At 39.1% G+C, this 27855-nt stretch overlaps 1 protein-coding gene across 1 annotated transcript; it reads left to right on the forward strand.

Annotated features, from left to right (window-relative positions):
- Positions 1–4398: 4398 nt before the first annotated feature.
- Positions 4399–27801, forward strand: slc43a1b (solute carrier family 43 member 1b). Its single transcript, XM_044346662.1, has 15 exons — positions 4399–4667; positions 8440–8598; positions 9754–9937; positions 10116–10171; positions 10698–10774; positions 19905–19997; positions 20225–20358; positions 21941–22083; positions 23374–23520; positions 23753–23788; positions 24374–24506; positions 24759–24888; positions 25050–25123; positions 26385–26508; positions 26626–27801. Exons 2-15 carry the CDS (start codon positions 8445–8447, stop codon positions 26851–26853), a joined length of 1713 nt encoding a protein of 570 aa, XP_044202597.1. The 5' UTR covers positions 4399–4667; positions 8440–8444; the 3' UTR covers positions 26854–27801.
- The last annotated feature ends 54 nt before the right edge of the window (positions 27802–27855 follow it).

The raw sequence follows: 27855 nt of genomic DNA on the forward strand, positions 1-27855 counted from the left end.
TTCCAATGTATCATCACTTAGTTGTAGCATTTTCTTGTTGAAAAGGACATAATGAGACAGTTAATCCATAAATGTTTTTTGAGTAATGTAAGTGAAAATACACATATTACTTGATCACCCAAGAGCAGTATGCTTCTGTAGGCAATTTAACTTGTGGGACTTTTCTTCTGCCAAACCTTCAAAAATGAGTGTTGAGGTATAACATCATGTTGTGTCCACAGATGAGGCATATAGTTACACAGTACTGCCACCAGATGATCTGCTCAATGATCATCTGGTGGCTCGATGATCTGTAAACAGAAGAGTTTTTTGTGCACTATACACAGGATTGTAACCCACCCTGTGGAGATTTGCGGTAACTTTAATTGGCCATTATCTATCTGTGTCTTACAACTGTAGGGGAGAACGGGGTAAACAGAGCCAGTGGGAAAAATGAGCCACTCCCTTTATCTAGGTAACCATAAACAAAAGTAATCATGTGACCACAAATTAAGAAAGTATTGTTCACATTAATCAATCCATCTCGGACTCAAGCACATGGAGAGAGTGGTAAGCAAAACAGAGCAAAAAAAAAAAAGGTTTTTGTCATGCCAAGTGAATTCATCATGTTACTAAATTTATCAGTCTTGTATCTTAATTAAAATAGATAAATTTTGGACATGATTACATGTTAATTTAAGTCAGTGTAAGCTACAAAACAAGGTCATAAACTTAGCATAACTGTGGATCTGAACCACTGTGTGAAACAGTTTTGTCAAAATGGAGGTTGTTGGGTAAAACGTGCCAGTGATGTTGGGGCAAGTTGAGTCAATGGCTCAATTTACCCCCAGAAATTATTTTCTGATATTCTAGAAACTAGAGACATTGTTCATGTTAATGTTTGATCACTGTTACAAGTGTTACAATGTTGATGAATAAATACCTAATTGTTGACTGACGTTAAGTTTAAGCCACACACAAACATGCTGTACATACAGATGGGTGATAAATTAAAGGAAAAGCCGATATAAAGTGTCTTAGTAAGGTGTTGGGTCACCAGAACAGCTTCAGTACACCTTGGCATTGATTCTACAGTCTCTGAACTCTTCTGGAGGGATGAACACCATTCTTCAAAAAGATATTTCCTCATTTGATGATGGTGGTGTTGAGTGCTGTCTAACACATTGGTCTAAAATCTATCATAGGTGTTCAATTGGGCTGAGTATATAAGTATATCAGTATTTAATCGAAGCACTAATTACCCCTAGAGTGCTCAAGTTACCCCATCCCCATGCTCATTTTACCCCTACCATGGGGCAAGTTGTGCCATAGGAATAACTTTTTTTGATGGCTCATTGTTCTAAAACCATAATAATTCGATAACTTGTTTTAATTTCCATGGGTACAAAACAACCTGAGGTATATGTAGTTACTATTATTTGAAACAAATACACTTTCATTTTGCAGTAAAATCATCAAATGTAAAAAATGGCTCATGTTACCCCGTTCTCCCCTAATATCTGTAAAAAAAAAATGTTGAAAGCTAATCGACCTCCAGCTGTAGCTCCGTAGTCAATGCACAGACACAATACAGGTAACGACCTTCTCATCTGACTCTTGGAAGGAAAGCAAATAAGAACATTTTCCAAAATGTTTAACTATTGCTATGATATTTAAGAGATTCAAACTATTTTTGGATCAACACAGAACTCCCATCACCTCCCCTGTAAAGATGGAGCAGATGCTGGGCTAACAGAGACAGTTACAGGATAAACAAGCCCACCACAGTCCCCACTGCATTAAAGAAAGAGGGATGACACTGATGTATGCATAATCTCAGATGGCAACTCCACAGCAAAGATGGGTGTAACCTCCAATAAGAGCTGACAGACAGCATCAAAAGTAAGATCACCTATGGATTATTTTAAATCAACGTAAGGATAATTCTGGTTATTTCAACCTGGTGTATTTCCCAAAAATGTAAGTGACCAGTTTAAGACCTGAAAAGCCAAGCCCACATCTTTACTTTATTTGTTCTTTTACTTATTTTTTCCAATTTCTTTTATCAATTCTGTTGAAACATTATCATTTAAAAAAAACCTGTAAAAAAATCTTATTGAATAATCATTTAAATTACTTTTTAAAGACCTATTAAGAAAGCCACTACCATTTTTGAGGAGGCGTGTTTCAGTTACATCATAGTAAAGCTTCAGAGCCTACACACAGAGCTGCTGTAGCTATGGTATATCACCTTAATACAAAAGTATAAATCCATCTTAAAAGTTCTATATGTAGAATTGTAAAGCAATTTACACGTGTTAATTGTTTTTTATTGCCAATGAGTGAACGGGTAGTAATATGATGTAAAAAATGAGACCCTCCCCAGCTTTCTCAGTTGTCTGTAACAGCCTATGGACTCATTTCTATGTGAAGGACTCGGGCCGGATTTTCTGTGAAAATCCAAAGGATGTGACATTTTTGCATGTTCCCAAGTGCCTTGCCTCTCTCCCGCTAACATCAACAAACGACCAGACAACCACACCAGATAACCACACACCAACACAAGAAAAACGGTGCTATCCGACTAGAAACACCCTGCAGATATTAGCTCTCCAGCTAATGAAACAGCTAGCTGTCTCCGTTAACCACAACACATTTCACAACAAAACACCCCCGCAATGACAAGCCACCCACTCCCGAGCACACACAGCTAAAACAACATCATTTCTTCAACAAAGGAGCAGAAAACAAGCTCCAGAGCGATAGCAGAACATAGCTTACCCCTTTTTGTTTTTCCTGTTGGTAGTCCAAAGGTCGTAATAAGCACACGTCACAACAAAACCACAGCGTGTTGCTCCCTGGCCACAGCTCACTGTTTAGTGAACACGGTTGGTAAAAAAAATTTGCGGGTTGGGTCAGGTTCGAGTGGTCCATCAATGCATATTTGTGCGAGTTGGGTGGTGCGGATTGGCTCTCAGCAGCCAGCGGCCACAGCACAACAGGAGCCTCTGTGTGTGTGTGTGTTTGTGTGTGAGCGAGTGAGCGTATGTACACACAGCGGGGGGTTGGAGCTGACTGACTGGGAGTGAGAAATGCTTTGCTGAAACATGGTGCAAAACACAATATTAGAGATCTTTTATGTAATTACGAGAAGTGTAAGCGAGGAGAAAGACATCACCTGCAATAGTCGCGAGCGCAAGCACCAGGATGTTGACTGCAGTTCATTAAACAGCCACAGATGTCACTAATGAGAACGAATTTCTGATTCCCACATATAGAACCTTTAAGTAGTAAACTATATAAAATTAACATAAGTCAAAGTTTTCTGGGCATATTCCATGTCTACTACAACAAACACTTCACATCTTACAAAGTGGAGGCTATTATAAAAACAAAACAATGTAAGTGCCACTAACCTTAAAGGGGTACACCAAGAATTCTGTATTGGACTTCCAAACATTTGGTTGGCTTGCAAGAGACACATTAAAAAAATATATGGGTAATAGTATGGGTCAAGATCCGAAAACACTGGATCCTACACCTCCCATAATGCAACTCAATAGCATTTTTCATTAGACCCTCCCTCCCTGTAACTCAGGCTTACTGTTAAAAATGTGTTCAACCCCAAACTGTACCCTGATCATCAATGTTATCTTTTCAAACTTTGTAAAGCTTCCTCCAGAGCTACTATGTAGTACTCCTCATGACAAGTAAACTGAACTTCATATGTAAGATTGGTGGAATGCAGGTAGTCTTTACCTGAAAACTCTCCACCCTGACTGGGTATGCTACAATTTTTTTACGCAGTGCCATTGTCTGTCTGTACATGTCATAAGACTGAAGTCCCTGTGAATTATTTATTCTATTTATTGTGTGTGCGTGCGTGCTTGTGAGCGTGCGTGTGAGTGTGCATGCGTGTCTTTTGAAGGCATTACAGTTCACCACATGATGGGGCCAGTGAGCAAGCTACCACTACATCAGTGCTGATGTCAGGAAAAAAACTTTATTTCCAAAATGTCAGTTTCACAAGAACAAATACATTGTTTTTTCTAGATGACAATGGATTTTTTGAAATTATCCAAATTATAGTAATTAGTTTTAGGACACTGAGGGAGTTAGGGAATATAATGTATATCTATGTATATATATATAAGTCCTTAACTTATTTGACAGCATTAAAATCACCAAAACCGGAGATAGAAGGTTTATTATTTTCTATCAAACTACTGAACTAAATGTGTCCAGATTCTGCAGCTGAGTGAAACAAATTTGAGCAAGAAGTCTGATCCATTAAAGTTAGTGGTATGCATGTGTGTGTGTGTGTGTGTGTGTGTGTGTGTGTGTGTGTGTGTGTGTGTGTTAAGAGCAGTTGAGTGGGTGGGAGAGACTTGAGCTCCATTTATAGTATAACTGTACATAGAGAGAAAGAGTCAATGTGAGTGCACATGTGCCAGTGAACACAGCTGCCACACCGAGGGGAGGATATCCCACGCTACCTCTGCAAGAGAGTGAGAGAATAAAGACAGAGAAAGAAAGAAAGAAAGAAAGAAAGAAAGAAAGAAAGAAAGAAAAAGATTAAACAGAAGCAAACTTTCTCCTGTTGAGAAACAGAAGCAGCAGAGAAGAGAACGTGCTGAATTATCACCATATAAATACAGATCATCCACCGGAGGAGGAGAACTTGTGAAGTAAGTGAACATTTTCTCTAAAAATATTGCATAGTTGTCTCCTCCTTATTTTCCACATGTAGACACATCAAGGTGTGCCCTTAAAGCCAGCAGGGAGGATTTGATGAGTTCTGATGCTGTAAGGGATTGCACTCTGAGTCATTCAACAGGTGTGATGTGTCTTTATCTTGTCATCCTTTTTTTAATAAATAACACATGATGAGGAAATGGCCTGGAGATGGCTTTTTTGTAATTCAACTCTGGCCACAAATATTTTCTGATGGGTGAGTGTGATGTCACTTTGACCATTAACGCAACTGGGAAAAGGTATCAGTGTAACATGTGTTCTGGAGAGAGAAAGGCAGGGAGGAATAGAGTTAAACAGGATATGGTGTCTTCACATGCGGTTGTGTTTACTCTGTTCTGAACTGAAACATGGTTTTCATGATTTCGTAAGTGGAACTTTTCCAGTAGAGTTCAAGTGTTGTGACAAATGATGTTTTAAAAAACATCAGCATCCATGTGAGTTACTTTTACATTTTTATTAATCAGTGTCGTTGTGTATTTGTCATTCATAAACATGACCTTGAAATGAAATAACACAAAATCACTATTTTGGAAAAAGGACATTTCCTGTAGGAAGCACCCAGACTGTTTAAAGTAATAATCCTGGATATTCTAATAGAGTTCAATCCAGCATATCCAAGTGGGCCCCACATACTTGTAGGTTAAGTGATGGGAAGAAGTGTGTATCAGCTCCATATACTGTAGGATCAGTGTGTGTGTGCCCATCAGGGTCAACAATAAGGCAAAGGTATCCACCAGGTCCCTTGTTGTGTTCAATGGCAATAAACAGACTCAGGATTTGGCCATGGTGTGCTTTAAAGTGTATCGGTTACATATCAAAATCTATCTCACCATAAGCTACTATCTATACCAGACCAAATGAGGCTGTAGCAGAAAAAAAAACCTGAGTGCATAGAATTGATCAAGAGTGCATTTCATTGTGTATGAGTTCAACTTTTCATTTGAAACAGGAAGAATGTGTTATTTCACATTTTATAGGAACCTTATGGCTGACAATGGAGCTCAAACTGGTTGCTTAGCACCTTTTTTTTTTACATCCTTCCCTTTTTCCCAGATGGGAGTTGCAATACTGGGACCCAAATGGCCACCACTTATTTAAAAATAAATACTTTGTGTGGCAGAACTATGTTTTTCCTGACCTGACTGACCCCTAAGTAGGGAACCACTGGAGTAAAATACTGAATCGCATATAAAATAGTTCAAATTAGCTCCACTCCGACCAGCTTCAACAGTAAAATGCTAGTTGTGCATTGCTGCATCTGTATTAACTGGAACTGAAATGATTTTGATCTGTTAATCAATTAGTCAACTGACAGAAAATGAATCTGCAACTAAGCACCCAAAATCACAAAATGCATACCGAAGCCGTAAGATGTAAATGATCTCAGAATGATCATTGGTCAGATTCATAGCTGAGTGTTATGAAAATGTATTATACTCTAAGAAAATGCACACTTGCCTCTCATGTACAGTCTGCAGCAATCATGTTTTTTACTGTGAAGCAGCTACAGGAAGTTTTTGGTTGGATTGCACAGCAAAGGAGAATAGATGACAAAAACAGTGAGGGTGTTATGAGGGTAAGACCAGAAAAAAGTGGAAAAAAACTCCAAATATACACACAGTGTACACACACACACATACACAGCTCATTGGATGACGTCTATCTCCACCTAGACTATCACAATTCTCCACAGACTGAATAGTGTTTCCCCTTCAACTCCTGATATTAGAGCATGTGCGTGTGTATGTTTAAGGGAGAGTGAGAGACAGCACTGCTGTTTCTCCAGTCAGCAGGACTCCCATTGCGCAAACATGTGCGTGATACACGTTGAGTCACTATACTTTCTAAAGCTGCACACACGCTCACCATGTAGATTTTAAACTCAGTCCGTCAAATATTTACACACTCATCGCTGAGAAGAACATTGGGTCCATTGATACGTTTTTCAACCTTAATGTTTTCAGTGTGTCCAGGTATTCCTCATGTTGTGGGGATGTAAATCTGTTTACAGAGTCATGTTGTGGGGACTCACCTCTCTTATGGGGACAAAAAGCAAGTCACCTTGATGTAAATCATTAATTTTAGGGTGGAGACTTGGTTTAAAGTCAAGGAAAGTTAAGGACTATGTTAAGGTTAGGGTAAGGGTTAGGGTTAGGCATGTGGTGGTTATGGTACAGGTTAGGAAAAGTCTCTAGGAAATGAATGTAAGTCAATGTAATGTCCTGTGAAGTGATGGAAACATAACATGTGTGTGTTTGTGTGAGAGGGAGAGAGAGAGAGAGAGAGAGAGAGATCAGTGCATGACACTTGATAGCCACAGCTACAGCAGAAGGTCAAGAGGGGTCAAACTCCCTTTTTGGTCTCATCTTCGTTTCCTTTCAGGATGCATGGCAGCTCACTAATTGACATCACATACGCTACAGCTCTACCTACTTTACCCCAGTGTTACTAACAGTGTTGCTGTTTAATGGTGACAAAATTAAATGTATCCTGTGTGGTTTTCATGCAAACACACAGAGCCTACAGAGTCATTCATGCCGCCCACTCCTACTAGCTTTTCTGCCTTTTGCCAGGGCATTGCTATGTTTCTAGTTGCTTTACCACCACCAACTGTTCAACAGTGTAAAATCCAAGGACACCCCCTTTTTTTGGCAGACATAACCAGAAATACCAGTTTAAATTATCATCACATTGGGTGATTTGACACACAGGCCTAGCTAACAACTGATTATCCAGGTTTCCAGTGGTAGCGAGATGTCCTAAAAACATTAACTTGTAACTATTGTTACAAGTTAGCTAACGTTGTACCCATCAAACTAAGTGCTGAGATCCAGGAATGCAGCAATATTGCTAAAAATAAGTCCAACAAGGTAGTCAGACAAACAGACAGGTTTTAAACAAATCCTCAGGTAAGGCAAACTTATTTGGAAGAGGCAAACAGTAAAATAGCTACCCAAACTGTAAACATTCATCACAGTTTCCTATTTCAATTTTGATCCACCATACTTGCCGTATTTGTGAGCACAGGTTTCCTGTGCAACGAGAGATTATTAGCACATTATAGTTCCTCTCACTTTCAGTTTCACCTCCAAATAAAGTGGTAGTACATCTAGCTTAACTGTCGACTTGTTTATAACCAACATGATCTTATGAGCATAACTCGTGTTATTAGCCCTGGAGCTGGTTTTAGCAATGATGTTGTATTCAGAGATTTTGCATTCCAAGTACAAAATTATCACAAGTGATGGATCCGATGACCTGAACTACAAAAATAAAACAGTAATTTTCTTTTTAGCACTATGACTTGCATGCACCACACCTGTGAATGTGTTTATGTGTGTCACCACATGATTAAGCCCATTCTACAGTAGTAGAGCAGAAGATAGAAAGTATAGAAATACTTGGACATCTTGGAGGGAATGGGTGAGGAGTTTAGGACTTTGCTCAGGGACACTTTGACAGGACATCTTTCACCATTGCTTGGATTAAACCTGAGGCCTGACGTCTGTCTTTGGATAATTTGTCAAATGCAGCAGAATATCTAAAAAGCAAATATAAGCAAGAAAGGTGAGACAACTAAAATGTTATGTGAATGAGACACTAATATCGAAATTGTGTGGTGCACAGTTAGGAATTGTTCCTAGCTACAATATGCTGGTTTGTGGACTAATTTCCGTCTTGTTTCCTGTTGCTCTGTGTCTCCAGCCGTCATGGCTCCCAGCTTGGACCAGGCGTACAGGAGGAGGTGGTGGATGGCCATCACAGCCATCATAGAGAACCTGCTCTTCTCCGCTGTTTTGCTGGGCTGGGGCTCACTGCTCATCATGCTGAAGAATGAAGGATTCTATTCACACGTTTGTATTGGTGAGACCACCATCCAAACCATCAAACATTTGCTTTCCCTCTTAAAAATAATGGATAACTGTTTTTCATGCTCAGATAGGTTCAAAGGTATTGCAGTTTCACCAACACACATTTCTTAACATGGACATTCATAGCATAGATTCTGATCTTATTGATAAAGGCTTTGATACTGTTACAGTGACACAGACAGAATGCTTGAATTTTTTTGCCGTGCAGCAGCATGGCTCAAGGCAATGTCAGACCCACTTTGGCCCAGACTAAAATATTTCAATAACTTCAATAACTGTCAGTTAAGTGAAATGTTTTGGCAACTATTGGATGGATTGTCTTGGAATTTTGTACAGACATTCTTGGTCTCCCAAGGATGAATCCTAATGACTTTCATAATCCTCTGACTTTTCTTCTAGTGCCACAAGCAGGTCAAAGTTTTCACTTAAACAGTGGCATATCTACTTGATGGATTGGCAGAAAATTCTGTACAGGCATTCAGGATTCCCAGATGGTTTATCCTAATACCTTTCATGCTCCATTGACATTTCCTCTAGTGCCACCATGAGACTGACATTTGTCCATTTGAGTGAAATGTCTCACAACAACTATGGATTGCCATGAAATTTGGTATAGACATTCATGCCCACCTCAGGATGAACTGTAATAACTTTGGTGACTTTAACGTCACTTTTCATCTCGCACCATGATCTAGATCTACCACCTGATGTTAGCATTTGGCTCAAAACACTACTGTGCATAAGAATAGCCTCACAGAGCCAGTAGCATGGCTGTGGACTTGTTACATTTTAAGAATTCTTTTGAAGCAGTATTAGCAAAAAACTCTGAGATGTTGACTTGATGAAGGCAATCTTGTAGCTGATGTTTCTGTCTGAAGAGGCTATGAGTCATCGTTCAAGGACTGATCTATGTATCCTTAATACTGCTTGTTTTAGATATAAATGTAGTACAAAAAGTATCCTGGATGTATCTTTTTTCTTAGTTTTCTGCCAATAAGACTGCTGTTTTTATTCCAGTATTTTGCATCTTGCATTGTCTCTCCCTCAACATTTCCTGTAAACTATTTGTTCATCAAATTAATTCATGTTGAAACTGAAGCTTGTCATAAAAAAACTTTTCTTTCTACTTTCCTCTGACCCAATCCAGAGAACGAGACTGTCAAAACCAACGTGACATCAGTGGAGAGTGGTGAGTGGCGGAGTTGTGTCGAGCAGGAGGAGATACTGAATCTGGGCTTTACCATTGGCTCGTTCCTCTTGAGTGCAGCCACTTTACCCCTGGGGATTTTGATGGACAGATTTGGGCCACGCCCACTGAGGCTCATTGGCAGGTATGAGTGGAGATGACCTCTGACAACTCACATTGTTTCATCATTGTTACACTGATCAAATCATTCATGTATCAGCTCTCAGATATCACTTCATACTTCATTTTATTATTTGATTTTTATCTGAATGTGACACCACACAGAAATGTGTTCTGACATTCTGTGTCTGTATGTATTTCAGTTCTTGTTTTGCAGCCTCCTGCTCAATCATGGCTGTTGCTGCATACAAACCTGAAGGTAAGAAAACCATCCATGCACCATACTTTGAGTCATCATATGCTTGTTTCGATCCAGTGCCGCTACTGTGACAGCCCAATTTCCCCTCTGGGACACTGTGCTTAAAGGAAAATTCAGTTGTTTTACAGGCTGGGACTTATTTTTGTAGTTCTGCCATCATTCCTATCAGTTGTGATAACATTTCTTTCTATCGTCACTGCTGAGATCCCGGAAATTTTCTCTGATATCAGTCCATCAGGACAAGGGACATACGCCCTCAGACAGTCCATGAGTCATTTGGAAGAGAAAATGTAGCCAAATAATAAAATTACCCAATGTCTTTTGTAAACTGGTTCAGCTTTGATCTGCTGAACTGAAGTTGTGCAAGCGCACTGTTTTTCAGTGCAATTAGGCTTTATAACATGACATGTCGTGTGTGCTCATTTTCAGTTAGGAATGGTGGTCGACATTGTAAGAAAAAAACTGAATTTACCTTTAAAGTTTCATCCTAGCTTATTGTATTTTTAATTTCCATGTGTTCCATCAGTGCTGTCTATCCTCATCTTCTTGGCTGTCTCCTTCAATGGCTTTGGAGGAATCTGCCTGACCTTCACCTCACTCACAGTATGATTCCCAATCCCACACATGCACACACATCATAAATGTATTCACAGCTTCACCCGTGCTTAGGAAGGTTACATTGAAAAATAAGCAATTCTATTACAAAATTTCGGTTTGTTGTGGTGGCTGCAGGCCAGGTAAGGTAGGTGCAGTAGGATACAAAGTCCCTATGGTGTGCTCTGGGTCTATACCAGGGTCTCCACCTGGTTGGAGGTGCCTGGAAAACCTAAAGAATTAGGAGACATCCTTATCCACCTCAACCCTCTGAAACACACCTAACCATGTGTTAAACTGACTACAAACAAACTTTGAAAAATAGATGAAGATTTGAACACTACATACCTTCTTTTTCTTTGGTCAGTGTTCATGGGAGTGTGATAATACACAACTAGATGGCCAGATATATAAAAATAAAGGACCTGGCAGAGAAAATGACGCAATAGTTGTGTCATTGCATTCTTCACCTCAAACTTGTTCATTATTTTTATATATCTGGACACCTTGTTGTGTATCATTGCTTAAATGTCAAGCCAAGTTCATCTTTATGCCCTTGTATCAAATACACTGTAACTGGGCTGTAATTGGCAAAAATCGGCACTAAAGGCCCACAAGAGCAACATTTCCCCACCAACAGTCAAAGAAGAAAGAAACCTATGAAGAAGCAAGTCAAAGAGAGACATCATTTATTTTTTAAGGTTTAAAGAAATTAGTTTGTAGAAATACATAATAGAACAATTCATTATAATCCAACAATAGCATTGGAAGCTCACTAATTAATACTGTTATATTTAAAATGGGTAAAATGCATAATATGCACAAACTCGCCAACCCTGCAGTTCCCCTCAACTCTACAGAGTGTTTTACAGTCTTTCAGTTCATTGTTTTGGTTTTACAGCTCACAATTTTACTGTTTTGGTTCACACTTGGAGCTCTCTTCAACCTTGTTTCCAGCTGTTCTGAATAAAAAATGATAAACCCACTGTACGTTACCTGCCCAGCACCAAATTTCACACAGGTGAAATTACCAGTTAGATAATTAGCAATTAACTAGAACCAAATAATTCCCTCAAGAGTTGGTGGAGACCAAAATGGAGCTAAAGGGAGAGTGACTATTGGACTTACATCCATCAGGTGGACACAAACACAGCTCTAAATAAATGCTAATGTTGTTCTATATCTGCTAGATGTGTAAATAAGCACCGGTTTGCTAAGAGGTTCACTATAACAACTTTATAAGGTGATAATATGTCAGTGTTGTCTTGTTCTGCTGCCCCCATAAAAAATCAGCAAAAAAAAAGAAAAAAAAGAACTCAGGTTTAAAGATGTAAACTGCTTCTTTACATCTTCTTTGAGTTCTCCTAATTTTAGTTAGGATTGAAACTGACGACAGCCTGGAGACCTATGTTTACTTTCAGTCCACATTGACATTTTATAATTGATGTTGATGAAACTCAGTACAATGTAAAGATACTTTGTGTCTCAGTGTGAAGGTCATATGTATGTACTGTATGTCTATGTGTGTATGAACTCATGAAGCACAGTAGACAGAATTGTGGGGACAGAGACTTAGGAGAAAGGTCCCTGCTGTCTGGAACCTAGGACATCACAGTGACATGGTACATTGCACATACTGCAAGGTCATCAGGACGCTCCATATACCCACTTTTCCATATTTCCATATGTCAAAGTCAAAACACATATGTGACATCACAGTTTGAGGTGTGGACAGAAGTGCTCCATGCTTCATGGTTTCAACCTGCAGAGAACAGAGTAGCAGCTGTTCGCTGGCCTAACTTAACTTGCTGTAACTAACTTTTTGAAGCCCAGCACATCTACATACAAATTGTGTGGGACATTATATGTGTGGCTGTTTAGCGAGTTGTGTACCTGTGATTATAAGCACATGTTCTTCTGTGTGTTTGTACGTGTGTGGTGTGTGTGTGTGTGTATTTTGGAAAGCAGCACATGCTGTTCCACTTGTTCTAAATTCTGCTGCGGCCTCTAAGCCAATCAAAAACCTGGGCAGCCAACACACCCACCCACAGCCCTGTCCCCTGTCAACTATCTCTCTCTCTCTTCCTTCCACTTTCTGACCTAGACCATGTCCTGGGGTTGACATGGTCATTTTGGCCTCACTGCTGTCATTCCTGGTCTGGTGTGTTTGTGTGCGCACGTGTGTGTGTGTGTGTGTGAGAGAGCGTGCACATGTTTTTGTTACCTCATTGGGACCTTTTTCTGGTATAAATACTGACCTTGTCAGGACCGGTAGACCTAATGGGGACCAAAGCCTGGTCCTAATGAGGCAAAGAGTCATTTCTGAGGTCTTGGTTTTGGTTAGGGTTTTGGTTAGGCTGCCCACGATGAATGGAAGTCAATGAAATGTCCGAACAGGGACAGCTGAGATTTAGTGTGTGTGCCCGCCTGTCTGTGTATATATGAGCATGCATACAGTATGTGAGAAAATCTAAGTTGTGTGTGTGTGTGTGTTTGTGTGTATATGTGTGTGTGTGTGTGCGTGCATGCATGCGTATGTGTCATCTTCTTGTAAGTTCTTGCGTAACTACTCTATGTAAACGGTGTATTTTCCCAGCTAACCTAACTAGCTGCCAACAGATTTGGTGCTCTGTCTACTTTGATAAGGCAGTTTGCACTATAATACACTGAAGGACCAGAGCTGCCAGAGGCATTTTAATCTTCTACACACAATAGCTTCATAAGCCACAAATCACCCATTTCCAGGGATCTAAGCAGGGGTCAATTCTGCCCTTATTACATTTTTAGCAAGACTAAGCAAGACTGCCACTAGCATGGCTGTATGAAGCTCTACTTGGGTATAGCGGTACTTTGAGAACATACTCATAATAACAATGATGACATGCTTATGTTTAGCAGGTATAGTTTTTACATACTAACGCTCTAACATTTGTTCAGTTTAGGATGTTAGCATATAAACAGCACTAAACACAAAGTAAAGCCCTGGGTGATGGGAATGCCATTTGTTTTTTGGGTATTTGGTCATTAGTCAAAGTATTGGACAATTTCAAATTTTGACATGATGATGGCACTAGATAAAAAAAGTTAAGGGATCACCAAAGTTATTACAATTCATCCTGAGGGAGGCATATATGTGTGTACCAAATGTGTGAAAGCTGGCCAGCTTGTGGTGCTAAAGGAAAAGTTAGGGGATCACCAAAGTCGCAGATACTGTGCAGATATTGTAGAAAGCAGGAATTGGCATTTGATAAAAAATATTGAAATTGAACATAATTCTGGGTTTTACAGAATCATTCAATATCAACCTTCTTGTCTGGTGACTCAGTTGAACACTGCCATCCCTTCCAGTCTCAAGCTTTCAGCTTTTCTTAAAAACCACCATCAGGAACAGTTTGGTGTCAGGTAACAATAGCTAATAAATCCCAGCTGATTGGATCACTTTGACTGATGATGTCAAAGACCTGCACTGCTTATAAAATGTTGGGTCTGTTTACGTGTTCAAGCAGCGTTCCGTTTTGCTATATAATCAGTATTACAAGCAGGACATTTGAAGTGATTTACAACAGAACTTTTATATAAACTTAGCACAAAAAGTAAGGAAATTTGTGTTTGGTAGATTATTATTTATATTATTATACCATTGGAAAGCCTGTTTATTTCCCTTTTAAATGGTGCCACATTTGTAAGGAACATGCATTTGTGGGATGAGCAGCAGACCTGAGTATGTGGGTTGCGCCCATGAAAAATATGCCAAATTTTCTCTGCCAATGCCAAACAGCTTATTCTGCCATTGACTCTTATTTGGTGTTTGGTGGATTGGCTGATTGAAGTTTGAAGAAACAAGACATATTAGCAATTTAACAATTTATTCATTTAACAAACAGGAGCCTCCGTAGCGTGCGGAAGAACCATATACAGCCACAACAGCCTGGCACCTCCTTCTCATGCTGGTCACCAGCCTATACGATTTATTGCCAAGAAGCATTGTTACAACAAAGAAATAATCTACCAAACACAAATTTCCTTACTTTTTGTGCTAAGTTTACTTAGGATATATATGTCTGTGATCTTTAGTGGATGTGAAGTATGAAGTCTTCTTGCAGCCCAATATTGTTTTGAACTTGATGTCTTTGGTTAACTTCCTCCTTGGTTTTGACAGAGATCTTAAGATTTGTTCTCCAAATTGCCCAGTCTGCCATTTAGGCAGATGGATCCATGTTGTAGGACAGCAGTACTAGAGGGTTTGTCCAAACACAGTTTTGTCATGATCTTATCTATAATCCCTTTTGGAGAATTCTTCTTAGGCAAAGTTGTAGTTCACTAGGACTATATAATTAGGAGCATTTTGGCTCAAGACACAAGACTTCAGATACAAGAGATTTTATATTTCCAAGATATGGAGCAGGTGAAATGAATACATTGTCCTGGTGGCTCTTATGAAAAATGGAGCTCTCATTATGGTAAAAGGTGAGGTTGAGGAAATGAATAGTGTCAGCACTAGAAAAGGAATTGTGTGTGAACTTGAGTTTTGGATGAAAAGCATTTAAATAGTCCAAAGTCCTAGAAAAGTCTGATAGTCTGGTCAGAACAAGGTTAGAACAAGGTTATCATCTACATGATTATTACATGTGGGAAGAACTTCATGTTGATAGTTTTTTTTTTTGAACATCTTTGATAAATCTCCCAAACTACTGTGCATGTGCACTTCAGCAGTGCACAAGAATGAAATAAAGAATGATAAGAGGCAGGCTTTGGGAATTGAAGGAAAGAGCAGATGGAACAACTAGTGGAAAGAGAGCCATGGAAAAGGGAGGCCAGATAAGAATGGAAAAACAGAGGTGGGAGCAAAGCTACAACAGCATGGAAACATTGCTGAGGAGAGAGAGAAAGACAGAGCAGAGAGGTTTGACATAAGTTAAACCTTATGACTGTTGACCACTACTGTTGTGTTACCGCTATGACATTAAATGAACTTGAGGACAGCAAACAGACAGAGAGACAGAATCAGAAAAAGGGCAGACCAACAGACAGACATGTGACTGATATTGAGAGCAGACAACTACTTTAACTCAAGGCTGGATTACCAACAGCACAAAGAAGGGCCCCCAGAACCCCATGTCACTTTGAATCAGTTGGGTACTTACCCTTTACAGTTAAGTAGATGAACTGTAAACAGAGAATTTTAACCATTAAACATAAATTATGTTATCAACAAACATGGGTCCTTGCATTTTTCTGGTACTGTCTTGTAACTAGGCCATTTATAAAGACCTAAATAATTTTTCGTTTATGCATTTACTTTTATTTTATTCCTAAATAAAGTTGTGTTCAAACAAATTACTACAGACTTACTGACGCACAGTGAATCTGGTGCCTTTGCTGTTGTACATAGGGACAGATATGGACTTGTAACAATAAGGTGGCAACCTCATGACAGCAAGAGGGAAAGTTCCTTCGTTTGTTGTATTTGGCTGAACAATAAGAAAAAGTTCAAAAAAGAAAATAGTGTGTGCAACCACTTAATGGGAATAGGTCCAAGGACGGGCACCTATAGTAGTTTGCTTTCCTGCGCAGTTGAGGTGCTTGTAGTGTGTACACTCTGCGTGGTCACACATTTTTGGCTGCAAGGTTCCACACCCCTTTGTTGATGTCAACCCAGACATGGCTAGAGGATGAAACTTAGCCCTAAGTTCAAGAGCTCATAGTGTAGCACAGATCAATTTCCCAATACCTATGTCATGAATTAAAGTGCCTCCAACTCTGATTGGACAGATCAGATTTGTTGTTTCTAAAAGGATAATACACAAACAGACAGTCAGACTGGGCAGATAAACAGACTGACCAGTAAGAGGAAGGGCAGACAGAGAGAGCTCATTTGTTTGCTTACACAATGTTTGACAATAGCACAGTTTATGTAAATGTAATTTTGATCACTTATCTCACCCTCAGTATTGATTTCAGAGTAGAGAGGAATCATATTTTACATCCACACCATTGACTGAAAGTAAATGATATTACTTCTGTCTCCTTGTCTCCAAGCAGTATGATTTTGAACAACCTCTGTTTCCAGCTGGGACTAGTAGAGTAAATATCTTGCTTACTGCAATATAAATCTATTTTTGTCAATAGATTTCAGACAGAAAAAATAAGAGAACAAATATGCATACACACCAAACCACACAGTTTTAACTTAACAACATACCCATTGGGGCACATCTGTAATATTAACCCAGAGGTCAAAAAAGAATTTCCAGTTAACACAATCAAACACGACTTTGTTTGAACCTGGTTCCTTTATCCAATGGGTATAGAATATGTCAGAGTTGACCCTTTGAGATAACACAGAGGGCAAAAATACACAAGCAGAGCATGCAATATTCCCTTAATCACAGCATTCAAACTCAAATATGTGTCACACTGTCCATTAACCAAAGCAGACTCTTTAGCCTGCAGTCCTGAGAAGGGTATCAACCTACAGTGTTTACAGAGGTGGCACACCACTGTGATCGTTAAACTGTCAATAATAAAATAGGAAAAACAACACTGTAATACACCACCAGTATTACTGCCAAGATGGCTGAGAAGTGATTTTTAAAATGTAATTTCTGAAATTTTGTGATAAACTTTACAGAGATAAAGGAACACTTTTTTAATGCTGAACACTATACTTACTGTAAGAAAGCCACCCTCTCCCAACCAGATTAATGTCACCACAGCTGTTACTGAAATACAACCATGTAGCTGTTATTGTGGTTATAAATCTGTCTCAGCTTTTCAGTCTGTTGCTGTTTCTTCCAATGACCTCTCAGGCTAAAATGGCTGCTTAGTTAAAAGCAAGCCTATGTAACTGCCACATTGTTTCTCATACAAAGGGAAAGCATACATTTATAGGCAATAAAACACAACTTCCTTATCCTTAATTTAATACAGGCCTTACTTTTTGTTTGGTTTTTGCCACTAGAATACAATAGAATACAACTTTATAGAGGGCTGAAGCCACTAGCTTCTGTCTCTCTCTTTCTTTCATTGGTCTTTCTAAATAAATGTGAGCATGTTCCTGGAGTTAATGTTCCATATTCTAAGACAACTGCAGCAGTTACTATCACAAGTTGAAACCTTCAGGATTTTAACAAAGTTAAACAAAGACAGAGCACAGAAAAAACTACAGGCCCCATGAAAAAACTAAAAGCAAGGCAGCACGGGTATTTACATCATTGTAACTTTGTTTTGTCCATATCCATAAAACTCCTTAATGTTTTTAAAGTAATTACTGCTGTCTAATAACTGCTAATTCTCTGTCATGCTGTTAATAGGCTCACAAGTCTCTAACGCTTCGCTCAAGAGACTGAGGACAATCTCCCAGCTTTCACTGTTAAAACTGGCTGGAAACAATTAGGGAGTTTAAAAAAAACAGCATTGCAGAACCAATCCAAAGTCTTTAGGGTGGCCCTTCATATCAGGGTAATGACATGCAGTTCACTATGGAGGAGAATCTGAGGAGAATGGGGGGAGGGATTCATTTCTGTAAGGTGTATCCTTTACAAAATGTAAGGGGTGTAGATTTGTAAGCAGCCATTCTCCGCCATTCAAGCACTTACTGTGCGTTTAGTAATCTCCAGACAATCGGTAGGCGGGGAGATCTCAGTCTGATATTGCAAGACTATGCTGTTTATACAGACCAAGTCCCCAAGAGCAATGCTGAGCTGTGAAGCCAATTTGACATAGTGACCAAATTGTGTAATTACAACTTCCAGGTCCTAAGTCTAGTCTAGAAGAGCTGCACAATTAAATCATTTTATCCCCATGAGCAGAGAGCCAACCGGAAGTAAGCCGGCTTGGCCGGCCAAGTCTCTAGTGCATCTTTTTTGACTTCATCAGTGGCGCATAAGCAACTTTTGCATGAAGTGGAATGAACTGGGCGCCATCTTTCATTCCGGAATCCAGTTCTCCTTACAACATCCATGATACAGACATGTTTGACCTAGCCGTGACCCCTCGCTCATGGACACATGTCATGTGTCAATCTTGATGTTTAGCCCACGAACATCTAGGGCCTAGACGTTTGTGGGCTAAACATCTGGCTTCTCAGTCCGGACCTCAGTCCACATCCAGACTGAACAGCAAATCAATCCGGTGGGCCAGTTGCTCTGTGAGCAGCCCATTATACAAAAACAAGAGTGAGAGATGCATTGTCGGCTCACTTCGAGTTTGTACTCCCCAATCATTCCAGACCTCTGACCTTGAAGAAAAATCAAATGCAGACCTTTAAGTAATAAGTTTGAGAACCCCTGGATGGGAAATGGTGTCCATTAAAGGTCACTAAAAACATAAATATTGAATAAAAAAATGATATTAGATGAAACATATGAAGCAAGCTACACAACATGTTATTGAGAAAGTCTCTGTTGCAAAGATGGATTTTTAGTTATTAGCATAGTTACAAAATGTCAGTGGGATTTTGAAGTAGATTTTCTTTCTGGATAATCTGTGTGCTTTCATTTAATTTTAATGATCCTATTGCCTTGTCTCATGCTGGTTGTAATGAACAGTGCCTCTAGAGACACTTTAGAAACTATGGAGTTCATGCTGGTGTGGGAACTACTGCTGGTGACACTCTAGAATAGAAATCATCAGTCATCCAAAAATCTGATATGAGCAGTGAGGTTAAACTGAGCATGAAGGCCTGTACTGTGAACTGAGCCACGTGCAGTGAGCTGTGTGATTGGCAGTGCTCCAGCTGTGTCTATAGTTAGAGTAAAAGTCTGTGGACACACACACTCCATATGTGTGTGTGTGTGTTAGTTTAACCTCCACCCCTCAATTGAAAAGCTTGTATTTATAAGAGTCAGTATCACCACCTGCTGGTTAAATTATTAAATTGCACTTTAATAAGTGGTTAAGTTTAGTTGTTTGCTCAGACCAGCTTCGTAATTAATTTATTTTAGCAGGTTTTACAGTATCTGTTGTTTTATACAAATGCCCGAAAAAGCTGAAAGGTCAGACCGAAAAACACATTAATCAAAGATAGTAAATTTAGTATAAGTAGAAGCCAGATGCTTTTTTTCTAATTTTCTTATTCCATGCATGTTTAAATTATTGATTTAATATGATAGATATTTTCTCTCTCTCTTTCATCTAGCTGCCTAACATGTTTGGGAATATACGATCAACCGTCCTTTCCCTGATGATAGGCTCCTACGCTTCTTCAGCAGTCACCTTCCCTGCCGTCAAGGTACTCATACACACACACACACACACACACACACACACACACACACACACACACACACACAAACATGCGCACACACACACACACACACACACACACACACACACACACACACACACACACACACACAATTATTTCTCTTTTCCCATTTCTCCATCTCTGTTTCTCACTCTTTACCTGTCTTCTTCCCAAATGCTCCTTTTCCTCCTGGTCTTAATGCCCTTCTCCAGTTGATTTATGACATTGGCGTGTCGTTCCGGATCATCATGTGGGTTTGGTCTGGAATGGCCTGCATGGTCTTCCTCAATTGCTTCCTAAACTGGCCTGCTGAATCCTTCCCTGCACCTGAAGACATCAGATACAAGTCAGTATAAATATTCTATCACATTACATTTCCAAATCATTGTACATGTGAGAACACACACAAACACACTCTTTCATCCCTGAACAAAACCTGTAATGAGTTGCAGGACCACTCAACATTGGGATTAAAACTAAACATTCAAATGATATGATATCATATATTTAAACATCCAGCAGACACAGAGCAACAATATCATTAATTTGGAGTAGTGTTTGTGTCCACCTGATGAATCTAAGTCCAATATTCATTCTCCCTTTTAGCTCTAATTTGCTCTTCACCAACTCCTGAAAAAAACTCTTTAGCTGCTAAAAGCTCCACTATGTTCTCCAGCTAGTTGCTTTGTCTGTCTGCTGTTTGGTGCTGAGCAGGTAGTGTACAATGAGTTTATCAGAGCTTTTCACTGTTAACAGTGGCCTGCTGCTGCTGAAAATGAAGTTGATGAGGTGAGATGAGGTGAGTCTGAGCCAAGATTAAAGCTGTAGGCCATTAAACCAAAACAATGAGCTGTAAGACTCTAAAACACCATAAAACCAAATATTAAAAGTTTCAACTTTAGCGCCCCCAGTGGCGACAACAAGAAAGACACAATGAACACACTGCCCAAGCTTTCTCTCTAATTGTATAATTTTTCCACAAATACAAACTTAAGTCATCAGATTAATCTAAAAGATGAAATAATCACATTACACAAAGTGACTTTAGACAATTTAGAAAAAGGATGTTCAGGCATTTATGTGGTAATGATGTTACATTGGTGTACACTAAGAGGTCAAAAACTAGAGCTGTGTCTCAAATCACATACTTCTGTGAGTACACTTTCATGTAGTACACTGTGTACACTATGTACTTACTGGCGTAGTGCACAAATTTTGACAGGGTAGTGTTGTCTCAAATCAAACACAGCTGTTGTGCACTTACCGGAAATTACGATCACAAATTAGCATTAGCTAGCATTAAAATCAAATCATTACAGACTGCTTAATTAACCCAAAAGACATACTGATGGCTTATATCCGACAACAGTATAGTGGCGCTTAGTGCTAAAAACACATGTATAACTTACATTTGTATAATGTGGCGATGTTCACCGTAGCTACAACGTACCTGGCCGCCATTTCCAGCTTGAAAAGTGGTCCCTCTCCTTCCGCTACGTAGCCAAGATGGCGACCATTGAGGGCGAGAGGTGTCCATAGTTCCACACTCAACTTTTTGATCATTTTGAGTGCACCATCCGGGTACTCAATGCACTGCATTTTTTCATACTTCTCAGTGTGAACACACTTATGCACTCAAAATGTTAAGTGTAAGAACAGAAGTATGCGATTTGAGACACAGCATAGGTCTTGGTAATGGCAATGGCTTATATTGAAGGAAAGATGACTGTTCGCTAAGCTCTAAATATTTTATTATATAACAGAAGTTGGTCTGAATATTCACAGTCAATCAGGTCAAGTTTTCATGTGAACACAAGAAATATCAAAATCTAATAAGCAGATTTGTCATGAAATTTACAAGACATGTTCATTCTGGAGTTATTTTAGATTCTTATCATACATTCAATCTCTTACTCCTCTCTCTGCAGTAAAAAGGCGAAGCTGAAAGGGGTTGCTACAGAGCACAAGATGGCTTCGGACAGGTACATCACCCATGTGACCGTCATGGAAGACATGATGGGAACCATGCAGCCAGAGCCTGATCAGCCAGCCTCCCAAAACACAGCCCAGGGTGAGGAATGTGTAGAATTATTGGATGACACACACAAATTTAGGCATAAAAATGTTTATCAAATGACTAAAATGATTATTAAATGGGTGGCAAAGAACAAACTGCTGTTAAATGCTAACAAAACGTCATGTCTTATTGCACTGAAGTGGGCAGCCACTGTGATGTAAATAGTTTGAACTAGAGAGCATAAAGACTGAAATACACCTACCAACACCTTTAAAGCCCACTAATTAACATGTTGTATCTCACAAATAGAAATGTAAAAACATCAATTTGTGGTTTTAGAGGAGCAGTTAATCTGCCCCCCAGCACTTCTGCGTAGTATCTTGGCTGATCACCTGGCAACCTCACTGTGACAAGACTGCTTGAGGTTACTGCGCCCGGATGTTGTTTGCCAATTGTTTAGATGAAACAAACTAGCTATAATGTGTTAATGAGTGATTATTGAGTATTTAGAGTTGCTGGTGGTATATTTGAAAGAGCTAGGCTAGCTGTGTCCATTTGCTTCCAGTCCTCATGCTAAGCTAGGCTAACTGTCTCTCACCTATAGCGCCATAATTAATGCACAGAAATGAAAGTAGATTCAATCTTCTCATCTAACTCTCAATGCAAAACACGTATTTTCAAAAATGTCAAACTACTAAACTACAAACATTCTTAAACTTGCATTGCAGTTCAATCCTAGTTCTTCATATTCCACATGATAAGCTAATAATAAGGTAATAATTGTATCTATTACATATCTATGTGTTATGTAACAGTCAGTACCTGTTACTACAGACACATATTATGTGCTACTCAGCTGCTTACTTTACAACAAAATCTAACAGATAACTCTAAATCTTTTCTACCAGTGAGAATATGAATACCAGTTCAAAAGAAGTGATCTACAATTAGTAGATTCAACCATGAAATTTTTGTCAACATCGATGTATTTTGTATGCACATGTATTACTATTGTATGTATTGTATTGTATGTATGACTATTTTTTTTACAGCAAAGCTCTTCTTTTAGTTTCATTAGTCTTATCTGTCTCACACTGTCCCTCTTCAAACTGGTTCTTAGTGCTGCTGGGAGTGAATAACTACGCAGTGATTTCGATTTCAGGCTGAAAAAACAAACAGTTTCTTTACTGTGCACTCTGGTAATGTTCCATGGAAGTGAACTCCCAGTCAACTGTAACAACTTTGCAGATTCCCACAGGAGTTTCACCACCAGCTGAACTAAAGACTACTTTCACACACACCATCTCTCTCTCTCTCTCTCTCTCTCTCTCTCTTCTCCTTCAGGCTCGGTGCCACTCTCTCGCTCTGTGTGCTCTCCCATATTCCTGTGGAGTGTCATAACCATGGCGATGACACAGCTAAGGCTTATCTTCTTCATGGGTGCCATGAACAAAATGCTGGAGTTCCTGGTCACCCATGGTGACCCAAACCGTAAGAACAGTAGAACCTACATACAACCAGACATCCACGCTTTTAATCATCCACATAAAAAAGTAAATCTGAAGCAGTTAGAATTATTTTATACTGACAAAATCTGGGTCAAAAATGACTGATGGGTGTTGATGTTGCCACTAATGTTTTGTACTACATACAACAAACATTTCATATAAGAGTGGTAATCCATCTGTGGTGATCACTGACCTGCAGATGTTGCCTCTTTCAGCATCAGAAGAGCTGCAGAACGAGGTGGAGGAACAAGGTGAGAGTCCTCATGTTAACATATGACTGCCATGCACTGAGCTGGAGTTACTAAAGTGTTTTGACTGATGATGGCTGGAAATGAGAAATTATTATTAAAACAGATTTATAATAAGTATAAAAAAGGCAGTAATTGTATTGAAAATTACAATAAAGTGATTTTAGCTTACCTGTATGAGTCAGATTTGGAGTGTTACCCAATGATAAATCATCTTTTTTTGTTATGATATATTATTCATCAGTGGGACAATAAGCAGCACCATAGCTATGATTGAGGACACTGAGGTTATAATGTAATGTAATTTGGGGATCTGGAGGGAGTTTACTATCTACAGTTAAACGCATAAACATTTTTTTTGGCTGACGTCAGTATTTTTAGACCCAATGTGTTTCCAGCACAATCCAATATATCTCCATCAGAATTTTATTCAGCAGCATGGAGAGGGCTTTGAAACACCATATTGGGTGATGAAACATTAACAGGTTGGATGTATGTAGATGTATGTAGAGGATGTATGTCTCCTATTTACTTCCCTCCATGCATGACTGTTGACTTCACTCTCTTATCTCTGCATGTCTTCCCCAGTTGGCTTCTACTCATCCATCTTCGGTACACTGCAGCTGCTGTGTCTGCTGACCTGTCCTATGATTGGCTACATCATGGACTGGAGGATGAAGGAGTGTGAAGAGGAAAAAGCGACCACACACATAGAAAAGAGGTATGAAGAGGGTTTGGATTTAGGATTAGGCATTGCACTGCTAAATTTATACATTGTTGTACAGCAGACCAAACCAGATGTTTAATATATATGTGAGGGTTCCTTTCCTCGACTGTACTGTAAAAGATGAGGGACAAAATCCAGTCCTCTTGGTAATAGCAGTGTCATACTCCTGTATCTTGGACTTTGTAACATCCATATCTCTTCTTTAGCTGTACGTTTCTTTTGACATTTGGTATTTGTTCCCTTCAGCCAATCAGATCCCCCAAAGAGAGACAGAAAGGTCCAGAAACTGACCAATGCCCTGAGAGCTTTCACCTTCACCAACCTCCTATTGGTCACTTTTGGAGTAATTTCCTTGATTGACAACATGCCCATACAGGTTAGAAAAATGCTGTACAGGGATATCTACACAAGCGACAAGATTCAATACATGCTAATACAATATGAAGAATACACAGAGATAAAGAAACACACAGCAACACTTTCGATTAAACATTTCTATATCTGTCCTCTGTCTGTTTGTCCTCACTTATCTATCAGGTGGTTTCATTTGTTCTGCATACCATGGTCAGAGGATTCATCCACTCCTGTTGTGGAGGTCTCTATGCTGCTGTGTGAGTACCACCACTGACAGCTTTACAGCTCCGCAAATCAATATCTCTATATTGACAATGGATCAAAAGACTACATGCGATCTGAAAGGTGATGCTTTTAGTGACAAACACACAGCCCTGTGTTCCCTCAGCTCTGTGGATCTTTTTTTTGCCTTTTTTAGCTCATTGTTTTGGTTTTACGGCCTGCATTGTAACTGTTTTGGCTCAGTCTCAAAGCTTCATCAACCACGTTTCCAGCAGCAGCAGGCAGCTGTTTTACATGATTGTTATGTTTACAGCTCAATGCGCTGCCCCCCCCCAGCGGCCAACAAAATAAATTAATGGATGTTTAAATTTTTAATGGGCAAGTAAATCACATATAGATATAAAACACTAGATGTGACATGTCATGATGACATGCCATTCTGGGTCCAGTTTTAAACGTGCTGTAATTGGATCCTATGGTGAAAGAGCCTTATGTTGATTTTATAATCCTTCTACCAATACATCAATACTGTTTTTTATTAAAAGTAATGAGTGTAAAACAACTGGGCCTGTCTGGAATGAACCAAAAAAACAAAGATTCTGGTAGAATTTGATTATTATAGCTCATATCATGCTTTCAATCATAAATATAATCTCATTATTGTGCATTTATATTGCAGACAATGATTTTATTTTTTCAATTTTGCCTGAACTGAATGTTAAGGACTGTTTTTGGTATTCTGAACGGTTAATATACTACATTAAGCAATATATTTTATGTAGAAATCCTAAATAAAATTCAGTATTATGGCCTATATTGGCAGGCAGTTACAATCAGAAACACAAGAGAGAAACACACCTATTCTGATACATTAATATCGCAATATGCAAGATATATTTCTTTCTCTCTCTCTCTCTCTCTCTCTCTCTCTCTCTCTCTCTCTCACACACACACACACACACACACACACACACACAGCTAACATTAAAACAATTTTGCTGGTTATAGCTTATCTGTTTAGCTAACAGATCAGATAAAGTTACCTAGTTCACTAACTTTTTGTAATTTTAGTAGACCCAGTTGTAAAAAATAAACTTCTCATCTACTCTATACTGACATGTACAGTATATTCATATTTTATTCTATTTTTGTTTCGATGGTGACAAAACTGTAGAATTCGTACATGTTCATCCTGTTGTACTAAGTTTCTATATTTTTACTGTGAATGACAGATGTGGATAAAGACAACGGTCTTATTTCTGATTATTGTTAATAATTTCTCCTATCCTGCTCTAGTTATCCAGCCAACCACTTTGGGACCCTGACAGGCATGCAGTCAATGATCAGCGCTGCATTCGCCTTGCTCCAACAGCCACTGTTTATGGTGATGTTGGGACCCCTCAAGGGAGATCCTTACTGGGTAGGGAGCACACACACACATACACACACAATCAAAGAGAAGACAAGAGTGTGCAAATACATGCAACAGGTCTCATACAGGTTGTAGCATGCACTGACATGTCTCTCCTTACAACAGATCAATTTGAGCCTTCTCATCTTCTCCCTGGCTGGCTTCCTGTTGCCAGGCTATCTGTTCCATCACCGTAGAAACCTGATCCGGGCAAACGCAGAGCGTGACAGGTTGGCTGCCAGCCAAACAGCTAAAGAGAATGCACCTCTAACCCAATCAAACAACGGAACTGCTGAGAGCCACGCCAATGGCCATGCAGCTAATGGATACACACCAAATGGACATACTGCTTAGATGACTGATGGGAGTGAAATGACCAATTCATATGACTTATTTTTTAATGGTCGTTCCATCGTTTATGAATACTCTGAAGATGCAACCTCACTTTGGTTAGGAAACTATGACCTGTTGCAAAAACAAAGCAAAACAAAACATATATATTGAACAAGTTTTCTTTAATCAGTGTCATTAAAGTTGGGGTATCAGAAATGGCATAAACAAATAAAACAAAAAGCTTATAGCCAGTAATAGTGCCATGTGTTAGCAGGGTTTGCAATGGAATAGGAAGTTACATCTGTAACTGTAATGTCAGGCTTCTCATTTGGAAAATACTATTTGATTTTTCACTAGATTTCATCATGTGATCATTTAAAAACAACATGTAAGGGTGGCTCACTGCATCAGTGGATAGCGCTGTCACTTCACAGAAGGAAAGCCAGCCATGCTTCTTCTTGTGTGGACTTCAAATATTGTTCCCCTGTTTATGGGGCTTGCCTTCTCCCCTAACTCCCTACTCCCTATAAGTGAGAATATGTGTACATGTGATGGACCAGTGAACTGCATGCTGGGAAAGGCTCTGTTGCCTAACACTTGAACCCTAGCAATAAGTGAAAAACAAACATAAAAAATCATGGACCATACCAGTGTTAAGATAGATAGATACTTTATTAATCCCAATGGAAAACTACAGAATTACAGCAGCCAAGTCACACATGAATCACAAAACAAAAACAACACAAGGACGCAACAGAACAGGTAAATAAGAAAATAGAATGATAAAACAGATAAAATCTGAACTAAAATTAAAAACTAGGACCATACTGTAAATATAATCAATGACAATGCCTGGTAATACTCTGTACATGGATAGTGCAAGTCTAGTAGACACTATTGAGTATTGGGAATAACTATACAGTGAATGTATAAGTATATAAAAAGTAATAGGAATGTATGTAAAAGTATTTCGTAAACATGAATGTATGTTTCTGCATGTTTTATCTTGTTTACTATTAACCA

Source organism: Thunnus albacares, chromosome 3 (genome assembly GCF_914725855.1).
Source record: "Thunnus albacares chromosome 3, fThuAlb1.1, whole genome shotgun sequence".
Lineage (NCBI taxonomy): Eukaryota > Metazoa > Chordata > Actinopteri > Scombriformes > Scombridae > Thunnus > Thunnus albacares.

Excerpts from the sequence above, each read along its gene's own strand:
- slc43a1b (XM_044346662.1), top strand. The coding sequence starts at position 8,445 with ATGGCTCCCAGCTTGGACCAGGCGTACAGGAGGAGGTGGTGGATGGCC. Across the intron at positions 9,938-10,115 it reads CCACTGAGGCTCATTGGCAG|TTCTTGTTTTGCAGCCTCCT; the intron begins GTATGAGTGGAG and ends TATGTATTTCAG. Across the intron at positions 25,124-26,384 it reads GGAGGTCTCTATGCTGCTGT|TTATCCAGCCAACCACTTTG; the intron begins GTGAGTACCACC and ends ATCCTGCTCTAG.